Below are 17,344 nucleotides of genomic sequence, written 5' to 3' on the forward strand. Positions count from 1 at the left end.
CCTGCCAAAACAGTCACTGTCCTCCACTTTGTTCCAGTGCCATACAGAAACATTTATGTAAAAAGATTGTGCAGTTTTTCTGGTTTTCAACATTTCAGCTACTAGAAATTCCCATATTTAAATATAATACTAAACACAGCCTAATCTTAATGAAACACTATAGTATATAACCACTGTTACTTTGCTAATCTGCATCCCCTTTTTTATTTTTCCAGTCAGCTTTTTGTCTACACTGTTTTCTAGACACAATATGCTCATAGGAAGCACAGTGGTGGACTCCACTTTTAAACCTGAAACTACCAATATGTTACCCCGGGTTGGGTTTCTTTTAAAAGAAAGGGGAAGACTGTTAGTTCTAAGCTGTGATTTACTTTCTGATTTTATTACAAAGAACAGATGAGGTCAAAAATCTTACGAGATTTAGATACAACTGAGTATTCAATCTTAATCCCTTTAGAAGGACTCCAGAATTAACACTGTAGCCTAATTACTTCCCCATTACTTCTTCAAAGCCATGATGCCCTCAACTATTCTGAATCTTCAGTAACTGATTTTAAGTCTCTTCACAGCACAGATGGGTTCAAAAGGTTGGGAGTCTCTTTTGTCCCACAAATTACACAAGATTTAACTTTGAATAACTTTACTACCTACGGAGATGCACATTTCCACTGATAGCTTCATGCTCATCTCCAATAACCTCACCGCCTCTGCATGACTTTCTTGGTATCAGTGGTTTCAAGTCACCCTTATCTGCTGAGTACGTACCACTTGTATTGTTCCTGAAGGCGGTACCCGATAACCCCTTTTACCAAGGGACTCTAAAGTAATTACACCCTAGGAAAAGAAGGCACACATTTAATTCACAGGGAGAGTTACATACAAATGCAAACGTTCTATTCCTATAATTCTATCTATTTGAAAAACAATCAGTAATGTATATATAAAAACTAAACCCAGAAGTCAACACATTTAAGATGCAGTTAAAAATCAGCAGCAGGGGCCTTACAGATACTTTGTCAGATCATTAAAAGCTGGGCAATAAGGGGTATGTTCTTCTCTTTAAACAAGAGCCAAGTTTCTGTATCTTTAAACTAACAGTTTGGGAGCTACGGCAAAACACAGCTTTCTTTTCAAAACGGCTCGTAAGTTAAAATGGAAGATTTGCCTCCTCCTTTCCATTTTTACATCACCTACAATTGCACCAATAATACTCCAAATCTCACAGAACAATTTATGCTTTTCAAAGGCAGCAGATGCACTTAATCTTCCCTTCTAATCCAAACTTTTACGACGACATCTGCTTTTGTACCAGCTGTAATCTACAGATGGGAGCATCCCACGCAGCGCTGTATGTAACACAGCTGAGGCCACCCACCCTGATGGTACTGCCCTAGAGCACATGTTCGATTCACCTGCAGCGCACAACTGTTGTACCCCACTGCGCTGGGCTTAAAAAAAAAAAAAAATAAATTCAAAAACCCAAAACCAAACAAACACCAAAAAAAAAGCTCCCAGAGCAGAGAAACTAGCTATACAAACAGAAACAATGTTTCTGATGATGAAGGCACTATACAAATGTCTATTAATCCTGGGAGACTCAGCCATAAAAGCATGCTTAGACCATGTGGAAAAGCCTGAAACAATGAAACCCAGCTAGGAAAACAAGCAATGCTACTTTAACCATTTGAGGAACATCAGAATCCCTTCAAGCTCCTGGAAAATCACATGAAATAATCTAGAAAGATTGAAAGCAAAACAACAGATACTTCTTTGCAGTGGTTCAGAAGAGACATATACAAGTTCAAACTCTATTAATCAACTTGCAAAGCCATGTCATTTTCTGAATACTTTTAAATTAAAACAGAAAGTCAGAAATATGGCAAGTTCTATGAATTTAAAATCTAAATCTTGGGATAATCAGATGTTCACTGCTTTACTTTCATGTTTAAACTGACTATTTAGCATACTTTAGACATACACATATGAAAACCTCTAAAAATTAGATTTGTCACCCAGGTAACACTGTTCCTTAACAGTCGTTCAGAACACACCTAGCCATCTGATTCAGTGCTAGCATACAAGACATCTTTTCCTGGTTACAAGGAAGCACTCTGAAACATCCAAAAATTGTGCTGTCACTGTAGAAATGTGGAACAGAACCAGGGCGCAGATACCCAGAACACAAACACCGCGTTGATGCAAACATCAGCAAACCACGCAGCTTATGTGAGCACCGTGTGTCACGCTGGCTCAGCCAACACCTGCTTTAACAGGAAGGGCTGAATAACTTTGGAGTCTAAGGTCTCCATCAGCAGTTGTACCTTGGCCTGCACCTAAGGCACTGGCAGAGTGGTTAGCTGCCCAGGGCAGCTGCTTGTTGAGACAACAAAATGTATCCCATTAAGCCCAGCTATTGCCTCACTGCCTATTTTAAGTTAGATAAAGAGATATCTGGCAGGGGTTGATCAGTCCAGCGTGGAGGGAGACAAGTACGTTCCATATCCCAAGACAAGAGCAGCTAGATGGTGGGGCAGTGCAATGGGAGGAAAAGCACTAGGTAGGGATAGAAGGGAACAGGAGAGTTCCATGATAAGCAGTTGAAAATAATCAGGTCCCTGCAAATCCCTGCTTCCTGACCCTCTACTCACCAAGCTCTTGTTCTTCACCTCTACCTATCAGAACTTGTTTAAAATAAACCCAACCACACACCTACCATGTAAGGAGAGGGTGCATTATCATCTGAAACACTGTAGAATGACACTTCAACTGGCAGAGTCATGTGCGTGGGACAAAAGACTCCACTTGCTCCCACTTCTGCTGTGAAACCTTCCACGACGCCAAGCGGGTCTAAGCGAAAATTCAGGACAGATTCCTGAAAAACAAAACACATACAGCTTCGTTTGGGAAAGCCTCAAATAAAACACAGCAAAACTAAGCAGCAAACAAGGAAAACTTATATAAGAACTTGGGTCTTTTGTAAGGTGACCTGTCAAAAATCAACACTGAAGCAAAAATTATGATGAACAGCAGAACATTCAGCAAGATGACAACGGTTTAAGAGAAAGCATCATCCAAATCCAGTCATCACTCTACTGAAACTGGTGCAAATGCCCACAGAGAATTTTACTGCAGCAGGATCTATGCATGATTTTCCTTGAGATATACTATCTGAAAAAATAAGTCTAGAATCTGTAACTTTCCTCAACATATTCACCCCCATATTTCACAAATATTGAGCACAACACAATCCATTCATGCACTAGCTATTAGTTATTGATAGCTGATAAGCTACGTGAAGTGAAAAGCTGGAGGCTATGCTTCAAACACATTCTGTTTACTACACTGATTTAACACTGCTTTTGTGACACATTAAGTAGACTTTAAGAGCAAAAATGTAAATCCTTTTTTCTAGGTATATGTTATGAACATGAACAATTACAGGTTGTTAAATCTCATTTATGTCAACAGAACTCCTCCTAACCTGACCACAGTGGGAAATAAAAGTTCTAAGCAATTCATTGTATCTGAACCTGAGACCGATGATGTCTGGGGCATGAAATGTGCCTTTCAGCTGGAAATTAAAACAAATTTTATTCAATTTAATTATGAACTTTTACATTGTGATCAGGCTGGAATTATTCACAGTAATGCACTTTTAAAAGCAGTACAGTAGAATACTAAAAATACCCACAAGAATTCTAGAGAATATGCAATACCTCAAAGTTTCCCAGAAGGCTAAGACTTGTTACTGGTGGAGCACTAGAACTTAGAATTGGTTTCCCATGGCTCTCTGGATCACTGTCTCTGTTTATACATTGTTGTGGGCTATTAAAAAAAAAAAAGATAGAATAAACATAAAGGCTAAAACCATTTGCCTTTTTTTTCTGGGTATAAACAGCTCTATAAAGAATCGTTTACTTACTGTATTACAAAATGTTGTCCTAAAGAAGTAACAGTTGAACATCACTTGCTAATGCTTTAGCAGAACGTTTTCTAGTAATGTAAAACTTCTGAAAGTTTTTTCAGTTAACAAGGGATAAATAAAGACAATAAGAATTTAGGTTGTTCATTAATTCCATTAGCAGGAATCAAAGTATCAGATTGTTTTCTCTAGTACGCAGATATTTTTGTCTCATACCATGAAGTTTCCAACATCAAACCACCCTACTAAAAGCTGTTTATCTTGTGTGTACTAATGTATAAAAGGTCATGGTTGGTCCCTTTTAAATGTTAAGTGCTCTGAACAAGTTAAGGCAAAATGTTTAACCTGTTCAACACCACAAACAAAGCATAACACAAAAAACCCACTGATCTGAAGAAGAATCAACTATTACTATCTGTTCTTTTTGAAAATTCAAGGGTATTTTTACAGCATACCTAGCCCTGCACAGGACAGAGTTCATGCCGGCAGCAGCTGTCGTACCATGGTTATGGCCCAGAGCTAACCTGGACACTCCTGGGGCAACTCGGCTGCCAATACGTATTTAAAAAAAAAAAGGGTTTTTTTGAAAGGCACCCAATTTTTGGCTTTGCCAACATGCTTTGTTGTTGCATACAGGTATGTATATACATTATGTTTCCCCCAAAATTCTTAATAATTCTGGTAAATAAAACATACCTTCTTGCAGACAAACATTTCAACTGCAGCAGTGATGAATCCAGATCAAAGCACCCAGACTGCGTTTTTCTTTGAGGAACCTCAAGAGGCAAAGAAGATGCTAATTTGAAAACTGTACCACTAGTGAGGACAATTTTGCCAAGTGAGCACAAGTTTGCCAAGAATTTGCATTACATTACAAAATTACAAAAACAAAGCAGAAGAGAGTAATTCCTGTACATTCTAAACCTAGTGAAGAAAATTCTAAAATTATTAATGACAAGACTGTAAATTTTGATTAACAGCAAGTACTTAAATAAAGGCTCATTCAAGAGGCTGATGTCTCTTTGGAATAGTCCAGAGCGCTACTAATAAACAGGCTGTAACAACTTGTATCCAAGTTTCCCGAAAATATGATGGCCTTTACAAGCGCTGAAGAATAAAACACGTCACGTATTAATTACAGAACATCACTACTTCAGTAGTTTTTACTGTGACTGCCTTTTTCTTTAAAACTCCCAACAACCTACCAAGAACTGTAACATTCCCCAATGTCTTTCTGTCTTACACAGCATCTGTGTTTCACTTAGTGACATCTCTGATTGCTGAAGAATATCCAGTACAAACCGGTCACAGAAACAAAAGCTTTGGAATAATAGGCAATCAGGTATTAATAATTCACACAAAACCTCTTAAGTGACAAAATATATTAGCTTAAACTTAAAACACTAATCTCCAAACTGCTTTCTTTTGTGGCTCTAAAATAGCACCAAAGCATTTTTTTGCCGTAGATTTTTCTAATGTCGTCTTTTGTTAACCTTGACAGGATCTCAACAACTAGTTCTAATATTTTCGTTTCCAAAATTATTGTCCAATTTCATCTGAGTGTGAACTCTCAAATGTCCACTTGCAAGAGTATTCGCTCTGACACTGAAAGTAAACACACACACCCCCCACCTAGGTAATTTGCCAAATTTTTTACCATACACAGACACTAAACAAAATGCTTCCTTTGTCAGTCAAAAGGTAAGTTGTAATTTCAACAGTAACTTACAGGACTTGAAAGCAGAGGCAATCCAGTTCTTGGATGAAAAGCCTTGGTTGAAGTTCCATCCAAGGATCGAAAATTATGTTTCCGCCATATATTTGTGTGTTTTAGAGATGGTGCTCTCTGTCAGCAAAATAAATTTACTCAAGATATCAATGGGATATTTCAATGACCTACCACAGTAACGCTTTGCTTGCTCTAACAAAGACGACTTCTGAACCAGGTGGATCTGCATCACACCGGGATATTATGAAACATTCAGTGTAAATTCCCCTTGACTCAAACCTACAATCACACAAACTGCTCACTAAAGATCACATACCATATAAACACAGCAGTGTCTGAATAAAGCGACAGGGTGCCTAACTACCTATGGAAACTGTCCTTCATAATGCTATCACCGTGAGCAGAATAAGACAATGTTCTCCTCAGTGTTAAATTTATAATTAAGAAGGTATGGGGGAGGCACTACCAGCCAAACGTTACTGCAGACCAAGAAGACAATAGTAACATGCGGCTTCATACAAAGTCAGGCTTGAATTCCTCTTCATATTGGTCCTTAGGAGACACAGCACAAGCTATCTAAGCGCAGCTAAGAATTCATCTTTTCCTCTGTGTATTTACCTGTACATCTGGGTTCTTCAGCCGCTCACACTTAACTATGCAGTCTTCTGTAGGTTTCTTCTGACAAGTGCTTTGGAAATCGAGGCTTATTGGGTCCTCATTCTCATCGTGTGCAGTTTTTGTTTTATCTTGTTTGCTTTTGTTTTTGAAACTGTCATGGTCTTTATTTAAATAATTTTCAATACTAATAAGCTGAGTATTTTGCTCATAAATATTTGGTTTTTTTGAGTCTTTATCTAAACACTTGAGCTCATTTTTGTGCAAAGAGTCAGATACCTGCATCACAGTTGCTTTTTTTGTACCTTCAAGTATTCTGCATTTATCTACCTGTAAATTGTTAAAACTGTCTATGCCATTGTTCTCACTAACAACTGTTCTTTCTTTTAGTTTATTTGTGCGAATCTGTTCATCAATGCTGCTCAAATTTGAACACTGTTTAATTCTGTTGGTTATCTGGTCTTTCTGTGCATAACCAGAACTTATCATTTCCAATTTATCTGGCAATTCAGATTTATTTTCTTTAACACACGATGATGATGTATGAATGTTAGTAAATGCATGAGAAGTTTTATTTGAAGTCTGATGAAATGCATTTCGGACAGCTTCACTGGGTTTTGCTAAAACCAATTTTCTTCTTGCTTGGAGTTTCAGAGAAGCCTTCAATTCTCCATCAAACCTAGAAGGACTGATTGGAGTATCAGGTGTCTTCATCCTTGATTTACTGCTGTCTTCTAACAAAGAAAAATCAGATCTAGCAAAAGAAACAGAAGATGATTCCTTGCCTTTCTTCAGCAAATTTTCACCTTCATATGTACTTCGGAAAACTTTGGAAGTAACAGGGCTAGTCTCATGCACTTTGAATGGACGTCCAGTGACATGAGAAGTAGCTGGATCACAATGAATCAAGTGTTGGGCAATCCTTGCTATCACCTCCTGCCGCTCCTGGAGCAGAGAATCGATCAGGGGATTACTCTCTCCTGCCAACTGACGGCCACAGTGGTTCACTGGAACACGGGCATCGAGCAGACTGATCTCTGGTACCGCTCTCGTTTTGCCTTCACCACCATCTTCTTGTACTGCATTGTCTAAGCTGGCAACAGAAACTGGGGAGGCTTCCTTGCCTTTCCTTGGCAAGTTTTCATCTTCGTAAGTACTCCGAAAAGCTTTTGGTGTAGCTGAGCCGTTCTCATGTATGTTGAACGGGCGTCCAGCAACAACCGGTGAAGTAGCCGGATCACAGTGAATCAAGTGCTGAGCAATCCTCGCGATGACCTCTTGTCGCTCTTGAAGTAAAGAGCCTATCAAAGGATTGGTTTCTCCTGTGGGCTGGTGAGCGCAGTGACTATTTGAACCACGGGAATCAACTAGAGAAAAGGATTTAAAAGTTCTCACAGGTGTTTCACGAGATTTTGTCTTATTGTCCGCTGTAGCATTATAGCCCTGAACTTTAGGCTGTGACACCCCAAAGTCAGATCCAAGTCCAGTAGATGGATAAAGTTTTAAATTTCTGATAGATGTAGTAAACTCAGTTGTCTTTTTTCCATTAAGTAGGCCTTCAGGTGTCATTGTCCATGTCTGTTTCCCACAGAAGCGCTGTGGACTGGAGGTACTGCATTGCTGTGCCACACTGGAATCGCTGCGCTGATGTAACTTACGCTCTTGCATTCGCTTTTCGTAAAAGCTAAGGTTCGTGTGAATACTACAGGTCAAAACCGGGTAATTCGATTGTCTGGGCAAGGACTGGACGCTGACTCTCAAGGCCACATTGTGAGAAACATTAGGAACAGGAAAGACATGCTCAGTCGGTGTCTGGGAGAATGTCCATTGCAAGTCCACATCTGCAGCGCTCACCCTGAAACAATACAGAAGGGCATTTACAGAAACATTTAAGTGAAGAGTCTTAATTATCTACTTCATAACAAATGTCTAAGAAAAAGCACTAGCAACACCAGCAATTGCTGTACTTTGTGAAGTATATGGATCCTATATAACTGTCACAGCACTAGGCCAACAGCATGGCACTTCCTGAGAGCACAGAAAAACAGAAGGGAAAAAGGTTTTAAGACAAGTTGAAACAACCTACAAAGAACAAACGAGGGTTTTTTCCACCCCAGACGCACCTGTACAGAATGTTTCGGGGAACAGCACCATGTGAAACGCTCAGCCACGCACTTAGCTGAGAGAAGAAAACAAAAGAGCGAACAGCCAATAAAAGGGTCTTCTCTTCAATAAATCGATCTCCACTCCTAAAACGTATTAAGAGAAACACATGGGTGTTGGTAAGAATATACACAGAGAACGGTTAGAACTAAAACTAGGACATTATCAGATCTTCGTTCTGAAAATAAAGCACAGCTCAATCAAGCAAAACAAATTCCTCAAACATTTCGATGATTACAGAGCCTGATTTGGTTTTATCCACATAATAATTTACACAATTTAACATAAATAACGTGTAAAAATGACCATTTTCAGCTAGGAGCATTTCATACTCTGCATTGTTCAATGTTCACTGCAGAAACTATGAGTAGAGGACTAAGATTAAAAGATGCTTCAATTTCACTGGCAAATAGTGGTTTTCTTAAATCAGTCCCCAAGGCAATGGGCCAGTTCAAAACCACTAACTGGTTACTTCAAGGACTTTAATATGACAAGATTCCCGCAACTATCAGCTAACCCTAACATCCAACTTACTGTCGAGGAACTGGCTCCAAAATCCACCTTTCTAACAGCAATGCATCTTGTTTGATTGCAGGATCATTTAAATCATTCCCCTCGGTGGTGGGCCCTTCATCGCTATAGCAACAGTCTGGAAGTAGCATCACTTCTACCATGACTGGAATATTGTTCTTCCACAGTAGCATAACCTCAGATCTGGTTCGCCTGGCTTGACGACACTGTGGGAAAGAAAAAATGTCAACATAAGCAAGCCATAAAAATCCTAGCCAAATTTAGATCTACCTTAAAAACATGTTCCAAAGTACTGGAAAAGGGTAAGGGTCAAATTCTGTAAACTAGGTTTCACCAAATCAGAGATAAGATTCCAGAGCTATTAAATGAAAAATAATTAACAAATCCTTTATGGCTGCCATTTGAGCAGCTTCTGTAGAAAGTTAAACGAGCTCATAAATGAGCACTATACTTTGCTACTTTGTACCACTCTCAAGTCATCCTCTTGGATAGACACACTCAAGCGGTATCTCTGTAAATTCTGTGTCTTGGAACGGGCTAATTTCTGTATGAATAATAACTTAAATTCACACAGCACTTAGGAACTTCTACTTGAGATGGGATTCTCCAGCCTTACTCCCAGATGGGCTAGATTTGATGTGCTTGTGGTTTTTGGACCACTAACTTTTCAAGAAAACCTGGAAAAGCAAGAAGTTCGGCAAGTTAGCCTAGATTTTTTTTTAAAAAAAATAAACCAAAAACGAAACCCAAGACCAAGAATGCTAAGTATAGCACTCTCCATTTGCATAATAAAGACTCAAATAGGTACTGCATTCAGGTAGTCATGCAGAATTTCATGTTGAAGGATAAAAGGCTTAATGATCTCTCATTTTAAGGATGTATCTATTATTAGTACAATACTGAATTACATACTAATTTGAATGCAGGACTGAGAAATAAATTGCTATTCATGCTTAACTGTGAATCTGCCACGGGGTTCTCAGCTGACTTTAATCACGGTTGCAAGGATGTACACCAACACACTTAAAATAACATGGGTACCATCTTACCTGAGCCAGTTTGTCGCTGCATTCATGCTTAGTTGTTGGTGGCTGACTTGACTGTGCCGGTGGGCAGTGAAAGCCCTCTGTTCTGCCCTTGATTGAATACTCAGGCGTTCGACCTTCGGTGATCAACAAGGCCAAGGAGACCAGGAACTCCTCAGCTTCATACTCAAAGTATTCATCCAAAGTATCTGTCATTTCAAAAGGAGAAAAAATAATTACATCTGCTTTATATAACAAGCTTACAACTGCTGTCTGACCCCGCGGTTTGTTTCAATTTACACTTAAAACGAGAGATATGTGAAATGGATCTTTCTATCAGTCTGGCTGCACCCCCCATAAGGCCCAAGTTACTGTACCAGCCTTCCTCACCTCACAACGTTGTCACTACAAGCAGATGAAATCAAAGATACTCTAAAGAAAGCTTCATGTAGTAACCGGTCAATGTACCAGATTTCAGTGAAGCCAAGAAACATGTTTGTGTTGTGAACCACAGCTGAATCACAGCTTCTCTGGAAGAAAACAAGTTTCCTGGACTCTAGTGGGAGACGTCTGATGGCAGTATGACTTGGCATCATTAGTATCATGTGACAGATAAAGAGAAGCCATGGTACATCATCAAATACATTAAAAATTGAATAAGAAAAAAAGGAAAGGTTTACTTCTATTAGAAAAAGTGGGACACAATGTTCTTAAGATTTGTATTGTGAGGCACTCCTGCTGAGAGGCAAGGCTTACTTGAGAAGTCCATTTTTAGCTACCATTAACACATAGGGAAGGTTCCCAAGGAACATACAGAGTACTTATTGTTTTGTACCACGGCCAGTCTATACTTGTGCAAAGAATTAAAACTCAACAAGTCTCCATAGACAAAGCAGCAGCTGGCATTGCTCTTCATGAATTACCCAAACACACGTGATTCCTGCAGAGGTAGGATGCACCAGTCCTCTGATTTTATCATGTTTTGTAAGGCATCCTTGTCCTCCTCCTCCCTCATCACGAGGATGTCACACATCATTCAAACAGATACAAGTACAACCAGACTGTGTCATTCCCCTCTCTGCTTGGTAAGGCTTAAGTATCAAAATGATTTAGTTACCGAAGTGGTTACAGAAAAATCTCTTTTCTGAGAAAGCTAAAACATATTCACTTCAAAGTCTATTTTAAGAGCAGCAAAGAAAAGCAGGTAGAGGCAAGGCTGCTGAGATTCTTTATTTTAATGCTTTAGGGGAACAAAAGCACATGACATCTTCACAATTTAGCTTAAGTGTCCTATGTCATCTACCAAAACAAAATAGCCACAGGGATACAGTTAATTTCTATTTATCTTTTGATTACCATGCATAAAATAATTTTCAACTTGGAAAAAAAGAAAGAATTCAGCAGTCTTTTTTTTTTTTCTTCATTCCGTAATAGCAGAGCATTTGGCAAACATAGCAAGACAGACCTAAGAGATCAGTACAAGAAGGGATGCATGAAACAAAAGCTCCAATTAAATGTGCAATTACCTGCATATGCAAATTGTAAAGTGTGTAAAACTAGCTTCTGCATGTACATGTTTGCCTAGCCCAGGCTTGTATTGCACGGACCCCAGGGCTTCCAGCCTATTTTGAGGGAACGACATAAGGCAAATAAGAGAAGCCAGCCCACTGCCAGGGAACTCTGTTCATTGCACAGGAGTCCTCACCTTCACTGACTCTTTTCCCCCTTTTTAAAGGGATGCACTTACAAAGCTGCTTTGGGTGACAGGGATGGGCTATAACTGGGAGCCTCTCCCCACCATGCACCCACACCTGTCCGTGGCACACGTGGCCATACACCACATCTGCATGCACGCATCTGTGCGTACTACACTGGACTACCACAACCTGCACAAGTCCCATGGCTCCACCATCCAGGAGGGAGCAGGGAAGGGGCTCTTCCAAAACAGCCACCCCTGCCAGCTGCCTGCCCCTACCCCGGGAGCACCCCGACCAGGAAGGGACAGCGGGCCCTGGAAGAACAGGATGCTGCCAGGACAATTCATCAGGCCACCACCTGCCCTCAGGCAGAAGAAAATCCAGAGGATAGATGAGTTCCCCTGGAGGACCCCATATGGCACATGAACAATACGTTAAATCATTCGGCATGAGTTAAAATGGTCATTCATCTGACGGATGGCAGAAAATGACTAATAAAGAGTGCACGAAGGATTAAAGGAATGGTAAATAACAGAGAGGACAAGATACTTTTGTAGGTGACTCATATCACTACCAAATTAGGCACCTGCACATTTTTTCCCCCCTCCCCCCCAGCTAAAAGTCAGGTGAACAATAGGCAAGTCATACTTCGGGAAACAGGATTTGGAAGGGCTCCGAAAAGGATTTGGGTATTACAGCTGACAAAAAAACCCAAAACCCCAAAACAACTGCAGCATTATCTTCCTGCTAGCGCAAGCACCATGCTCATCATTGTACGTCTAAAGGCCACGGTAATGCTAAGAAATCCACACCAGGAAGGATCACTACTGGAGTATTTTTCCTACTCTGACACAGAAGTTCCAAAAAACTAAGAAGTGTTCAGCAGGAGTGATATTAATTTAAACAAGAATTGCCTCATGCTTAGCAGACTAAACAGAACGGGAATTCATCCTTAAGAAAATGTGTAAGAGGAATTTCCGCTTAGTTAAAATATGTAGAGACGTCTATCATTTTAAAGAAAAAAAATTAAAGAGCTTAAGACATGCAGGTGTTTATGCAGACAGATCCCATCCCAAACGTCTTACTGTAGCAGAAACATGCACAGTAAGATGCAATACCTCACCATTTACACTACAGAATTGTAAATGGCAAGTAACAGTAAAATAAATAGACATGCCCTTCAATTAACATTAGCAGCTTACCATGGGAAACAGCAGACATTATTTATTTGGCTTTTTCAAAAATCGTGCATTTTTGATCAAAACCTTCTGGACTTGACACAAATTCATTGTAAATCTGATGGCCTGAGTGCTTCTGCTGAACTAGTTAGATTCAAGTAAAAAGCCACCCACTTTCTGCATTAAAAACACCCTGATACCAAAGCTTATATATTAAAATGCTCAGTATCTTTACAGATAAAAATCACAAGTCTGCATACAAGCCATAGATAGTCTAAACATGTCCAAATGCGAGATCCAGTGAATGCAGTAAATAAGCAAGATCTAGTGAATAAAGCAAGGTAAATAAATCTGAGATAATCATTACTCAAGAGTCAGAATACATACATATTACTTAATGTAAACAGATGAAACTTACTTTTAAGTTAAATTTGCAAACACTGCCTCTGTTCCTGTATCAGACCTATTATTTCAGAAGCAACCAGTTCCTTGCCTTAAGGATGGAGGAGAGACCAAACTAGCTAGAGACACACATTCGTATTGGCTGCAGTTACAAAAACACAATGTTGTTTCAAAATCAAAACTGCATCTTATTAAAGGATGATAAACAGCAAGTATTGAACTAGAAGATGCTACTGTTTTCTAGCAGCATTACAAAGGCAGGGCCAACACTTGAAAATTATGTCAGCAACGTTACAAACGAGGTATTTGATCTGAACTTTAAAAAAAAGAAAAATTACAGCACAAATAGCCATGGGTGTTGAGAAATATGTTTTCCTACGAAGTTTATGTGGCATACTGACTTTTTTTAGCTCCACTATATTTCCATATCATTTAGCAACTTCTAAGAATTTTCATAAAGTAAAAAACCCTATAAATATTAAGGAGCCTGGTAATTGTTCCTATACAACAGACACAGATGATGCAAGTTGATGTAATTGAGGGCAAGGGTGGAAAGACATTTATAGAAACAGCAAACTCAGTGTTTAGTTTAAAGAAAGTCTTACTCTGTGTGCGCGCACTGTAACTGTTTGCTTTTGTTTATGAATCAGCCCTGTTTAAGACATACATCATATACTGTGCATAGAACAACATCAATCCTACAATCTAACTATACAAATATGATGATCATTCTGCTTCATGTCTAGCAACAGAATATGCAGGCATATAGCATAAAATATGCATCCCAGCAGCGTCTGGGGTTTATTCCCCTTAAAATAGTTAAAAAAACCCAGTTAGTTGACACAAGTACATAGGAATTAAAGTAACAAGGCACTACAGCCCTTTAATCAATACATTGAAACTAAATTTTATTGACCAGGTGGTCACAAGAAATAGCAGCAGATGTCAAGACTACTCTAGAAGGGAAAAAGAGACAAGTATAAATTTAGACTTGAAGCTACTACACATAAACCAAAACATACAAAACTGGAGAACTGAAACCTGGAGGCACATCATTTTGTCTTCCTTTTGTTTCCTGCACATACCAACCTCAACAGAACTGATGTTCTACACCTTATAGACAAAGAGAAAAGCCCATTTAACCAACGTCACAAAGAAAGCCTTCAGATCCTCGTCCTCCCCCGTGCACAATCACTGAGGCAAAGAAGTCACCCTCACCCCAAAAAAGTTGAATTGGCTCACATCCTACACCACCTACGGAAGTTAGGTACGTGGTACTAGTGAGTCACAAATCCACTTAACTGTAACTCAAGGATTCTCCCAACACTTCAGTTACTCCAGTTGTGCCCAGCTGACTCCTTTCCCAACCAGGTCACATTTGTGTGGACCAACTCCCTTCCCTTTCCTTTCGCAGCATTTTCTGTAGTAATTACAGAAAGTATTTTCCTGAAATATGTATATTAGAAGAGCATTTAATCTATTTTCTAGGCTTAGACAGGAAACGCCACCGAGTATCATGTAAACCCCTTATGTTCCAGCAGCAGATCCAGCTGCAAGCTGCTGCCCTGTCCTGCCCGGGGACAGCCCAGGAGAGCTCCTCCGGCTCCCTGCCCTCCTCCTGTCACCACTCCACAGTGCCAACACGTCACCTCTCTCAGTCCATGCTTATTCTGGTGTCCTAGCACCTTTCATACTGCACTGGACACCACAAATATAGAATCATAGAATCGTTTAGGTTGGAAAAGACATTTATCTACCAAGCTTGTCCTCCTTTTCATAAAGTGCCCTTCTTCAAAGACAGACAAATTTGTTCAACTTGAAGTATCCATTAGTCCTGGCCTCCACTGATCTGGAGAGCTATTTTCTTAGAGAAGCCATGAAACAACTGCTAATTGCCTTTAAATATGCTCGGTAACAGTCCAAACCTTCCCTGGAAAATCTTTAGGCATCCATAATGGATTTTGAAGGCCACCGATCTAAAGTAATCAGATTTCAACTTCACTTTTTAGAGTTGAAACCGAGCAAGCAAAACACTAAACAGAACACGGAGGGTATGGTCTTGGCTGCCTGAATTCCCAGCTGACACAAGCCCTGCTCCTGCCCTGCCCCAGCTGTCCAGCAGGCATCATGGCATGGTTGCCCACCTCACCTCTGCTTCCCTCATCTGCTACAATTTTTTTGGAAGGCTAAAAATACTGCTTAAGTACTTGGATCTTATTTTTTTGAACTCTTAGTACAGACAGTTCGTAAGGAGATGCTTCAGTCTAAGAGTCCCATGGCAGGAAAGTCAGGTACACTGGAGAAAAAGCAGCTGCACTGTCAGTATTCAGAACCCATCACCTCCTAGCAAAGGCATACTCCGCATTTAAAAAATTACAGCAAAAGCTCTCTAGCCCTTCCCCCAGAACAGTCAGCTCTGAATTAGTTTTATTATCTTGCTATTCCAAAAAGTAGGTTAAAGGTAGTTCCGTATTTTAAAAGTAAGGCAGGGATTCAAGAAACTACTGTAAAGGAAATGAAACACAATGTAAACATTTGACTAACAGCTTCTCTCCTGGAATTAGAAACACCTACGGATGCTTCAGCTAACTAATTCCACCTTGCACTTCACTTCAAAAGAAAGTTGCCCTTGAACCCCCCAAATTCATGATTCTCTGAATGAGCAGTCGTGTTGTGTTTGCGTATTACAAACCTGTAATTATATCTGAAGTCACACGCTTCAAAAGCCTTGAAATATTAAGAGTTTAAAAAGTCATGAGATGGTCTACTTGCTTCATGAAATGAACTATTAGTTAAGTTCACTTAAATTCAAGCAAATGCAATGAACTGGTGACTCACCTTATCTTAGGAATACCCCTATACAGATTTTTGCCCCCCACATTGACTGCTGTCTTAGATTCTTAGGGCTCAAGAGCTCTGAGCTCGGGGACAGCCATTATGAAAACATGAGAGCAGCACAGTACCTCATCTCACTCTTGCTGTCTCCTTCCTTTTTCCAGGGTACCAAACTGAACCACTACCTGATCAAAGCAGTTCAGCTGCAGGCAAGCAATGGCAGCACAGGAACCCAACACTAGGATCGATGCATACCTGCCATAATAAAATTGCTGGATCTGCTTGGTTTTGTGCATGAGAATAGGAAGAAATCCACTTCCTTTTGTGTTGTTACACCGGTTTATAATTAGAAAAGCAAAACAAAGCACACCATCTTATAAGTACAGGGGGATTTTTAAAAATCAGGACACAGCTACGTGGCAGTTGAAGTTGCTCCAGAGCAATAAAAATCAATCAGCTCCAATCAGTGCCATCAGCTCCACTCCAGACCGCAGTGCTGCAGTAACTCCCTTGGTACGTGTGTACCACTGTCTATCTACTGCGTGCTGCTGCTGGACACCTCTCACAGCATCCAGAGCTAACCTCCAGGCAGCCTTACTGTAAACAAAGTTACCAAAAAGGGATTGTCTTACAGTTGGACTGGAGGAAAAAGCCAACAAACTAAAAACAAACACAAAAAAACCCCCAAAAATATACAATTCACATTTTACTAAAACTTACCCACATTCAAACAGCTTAATAAGTGTAGAAATACAATCCAGTTACATTCATTTAAAGCTTAAATTTCCTGCAGTAATCTTTGAAACTACCACTCTTTGGGAGTGTAAAATACAGACTGTTAAACTGATCTGGGTGTTCCCATCTTGTTTCCTGCGTTTTGGCTGACATCCTATTTTGCCATCACCATACTGCTTAGTGAGTCACTTTTCTTCCAACTGTAGCTTTCTATTTTTACCTAAGCAACAACAGCGTGACCTGCTTCTTTTGATTTTTTGGCATTAAACCAAATTCTAGATCCAATATTTGCATTTTGATCAGGGAAACTGGTTTTATTTTCTCTTAACTGGACAAAGAAATTGAATACTTAAGAACAAATGATGTAAGCTGATTTGTTTATAGCTCCACAAGAAAATCACAAATTGTGAAGCAGGGTTGATCATTATGATTTCATTGTCTGTATTCAGAAGGAGAGCAGTAGCTGAAAATGTGAAGTTTGAGGCTCGTTTCAAACCACAGTTCACCGACAG

General features: G+C 39.7%; 1 protein-coding gene across 14 annotated transcripts in view; it reads right to left on the reverse strand.

The window, feature by feature from the left end:
• The window catches only part of FAM214A (family with sequence similarity 214 member A), a 49,293-nt gene that overhangs the window by 7,880 nt on the left and 24,069 nt on the right, over positions 1-17,344 (reverse strand). For 13 of the 14 annotated variants that reach the window (XM_037395621.1, XM_037395619.1, XM_037395614.1 and 10 more), the window contains 9 exons: positions 10,010-10,194; positions 8,964-9,166; positions 8,390-8,515; positions 6,270-8,121; positions 5,652-5,768; positions 4,619-4,698; positions 3,717-3,825; positions 2,714-2,872; positions 766-834 (listed from right to left, as the gene is read on the reverse strand). In XM_037395621.1, coding sequence (XP_037251518.1) covers positions 766-834; positions 2,714-2,872; positions 3,717-3,825; positions 4,619-4,698; positions 5,652-5,768; positions 6,270-8,121; positions 8,390-8,515; positions 8,964-9,166; positions 10,010-10,194 — 2,900 coding nt within the window. Of the gene's footprint in view, positions 1-765; positions 835-2,713; positions 2,873-3,716; positions 3,826-3,860; positions 4,471-4,618; positions 4,699-5,651; positions 5,769-6,269; positions 8,122-8,389; positions 8,516-8,963; positions 9,167-10,009; positions 10,195-17,344 lie in introns of those variants that run through there. The other variant, XM_037395622.1, reaches the window with a different exon arrangement.

Source organism: Falco rusticolus, chromosome 7, assembly GCF_015220075.1.
Source record: "Falco rusticolus isolate bFalRus1 chromosome 7, bFalRus1.pri, whole genome shotgun sequence".
Taxonomy (NCBI): domain Eukaryota; kingdom Metazoa; phylum Chordata; class Aves; order Falconiformes; family Falconidae; genus Falco; species Falco rusticolus.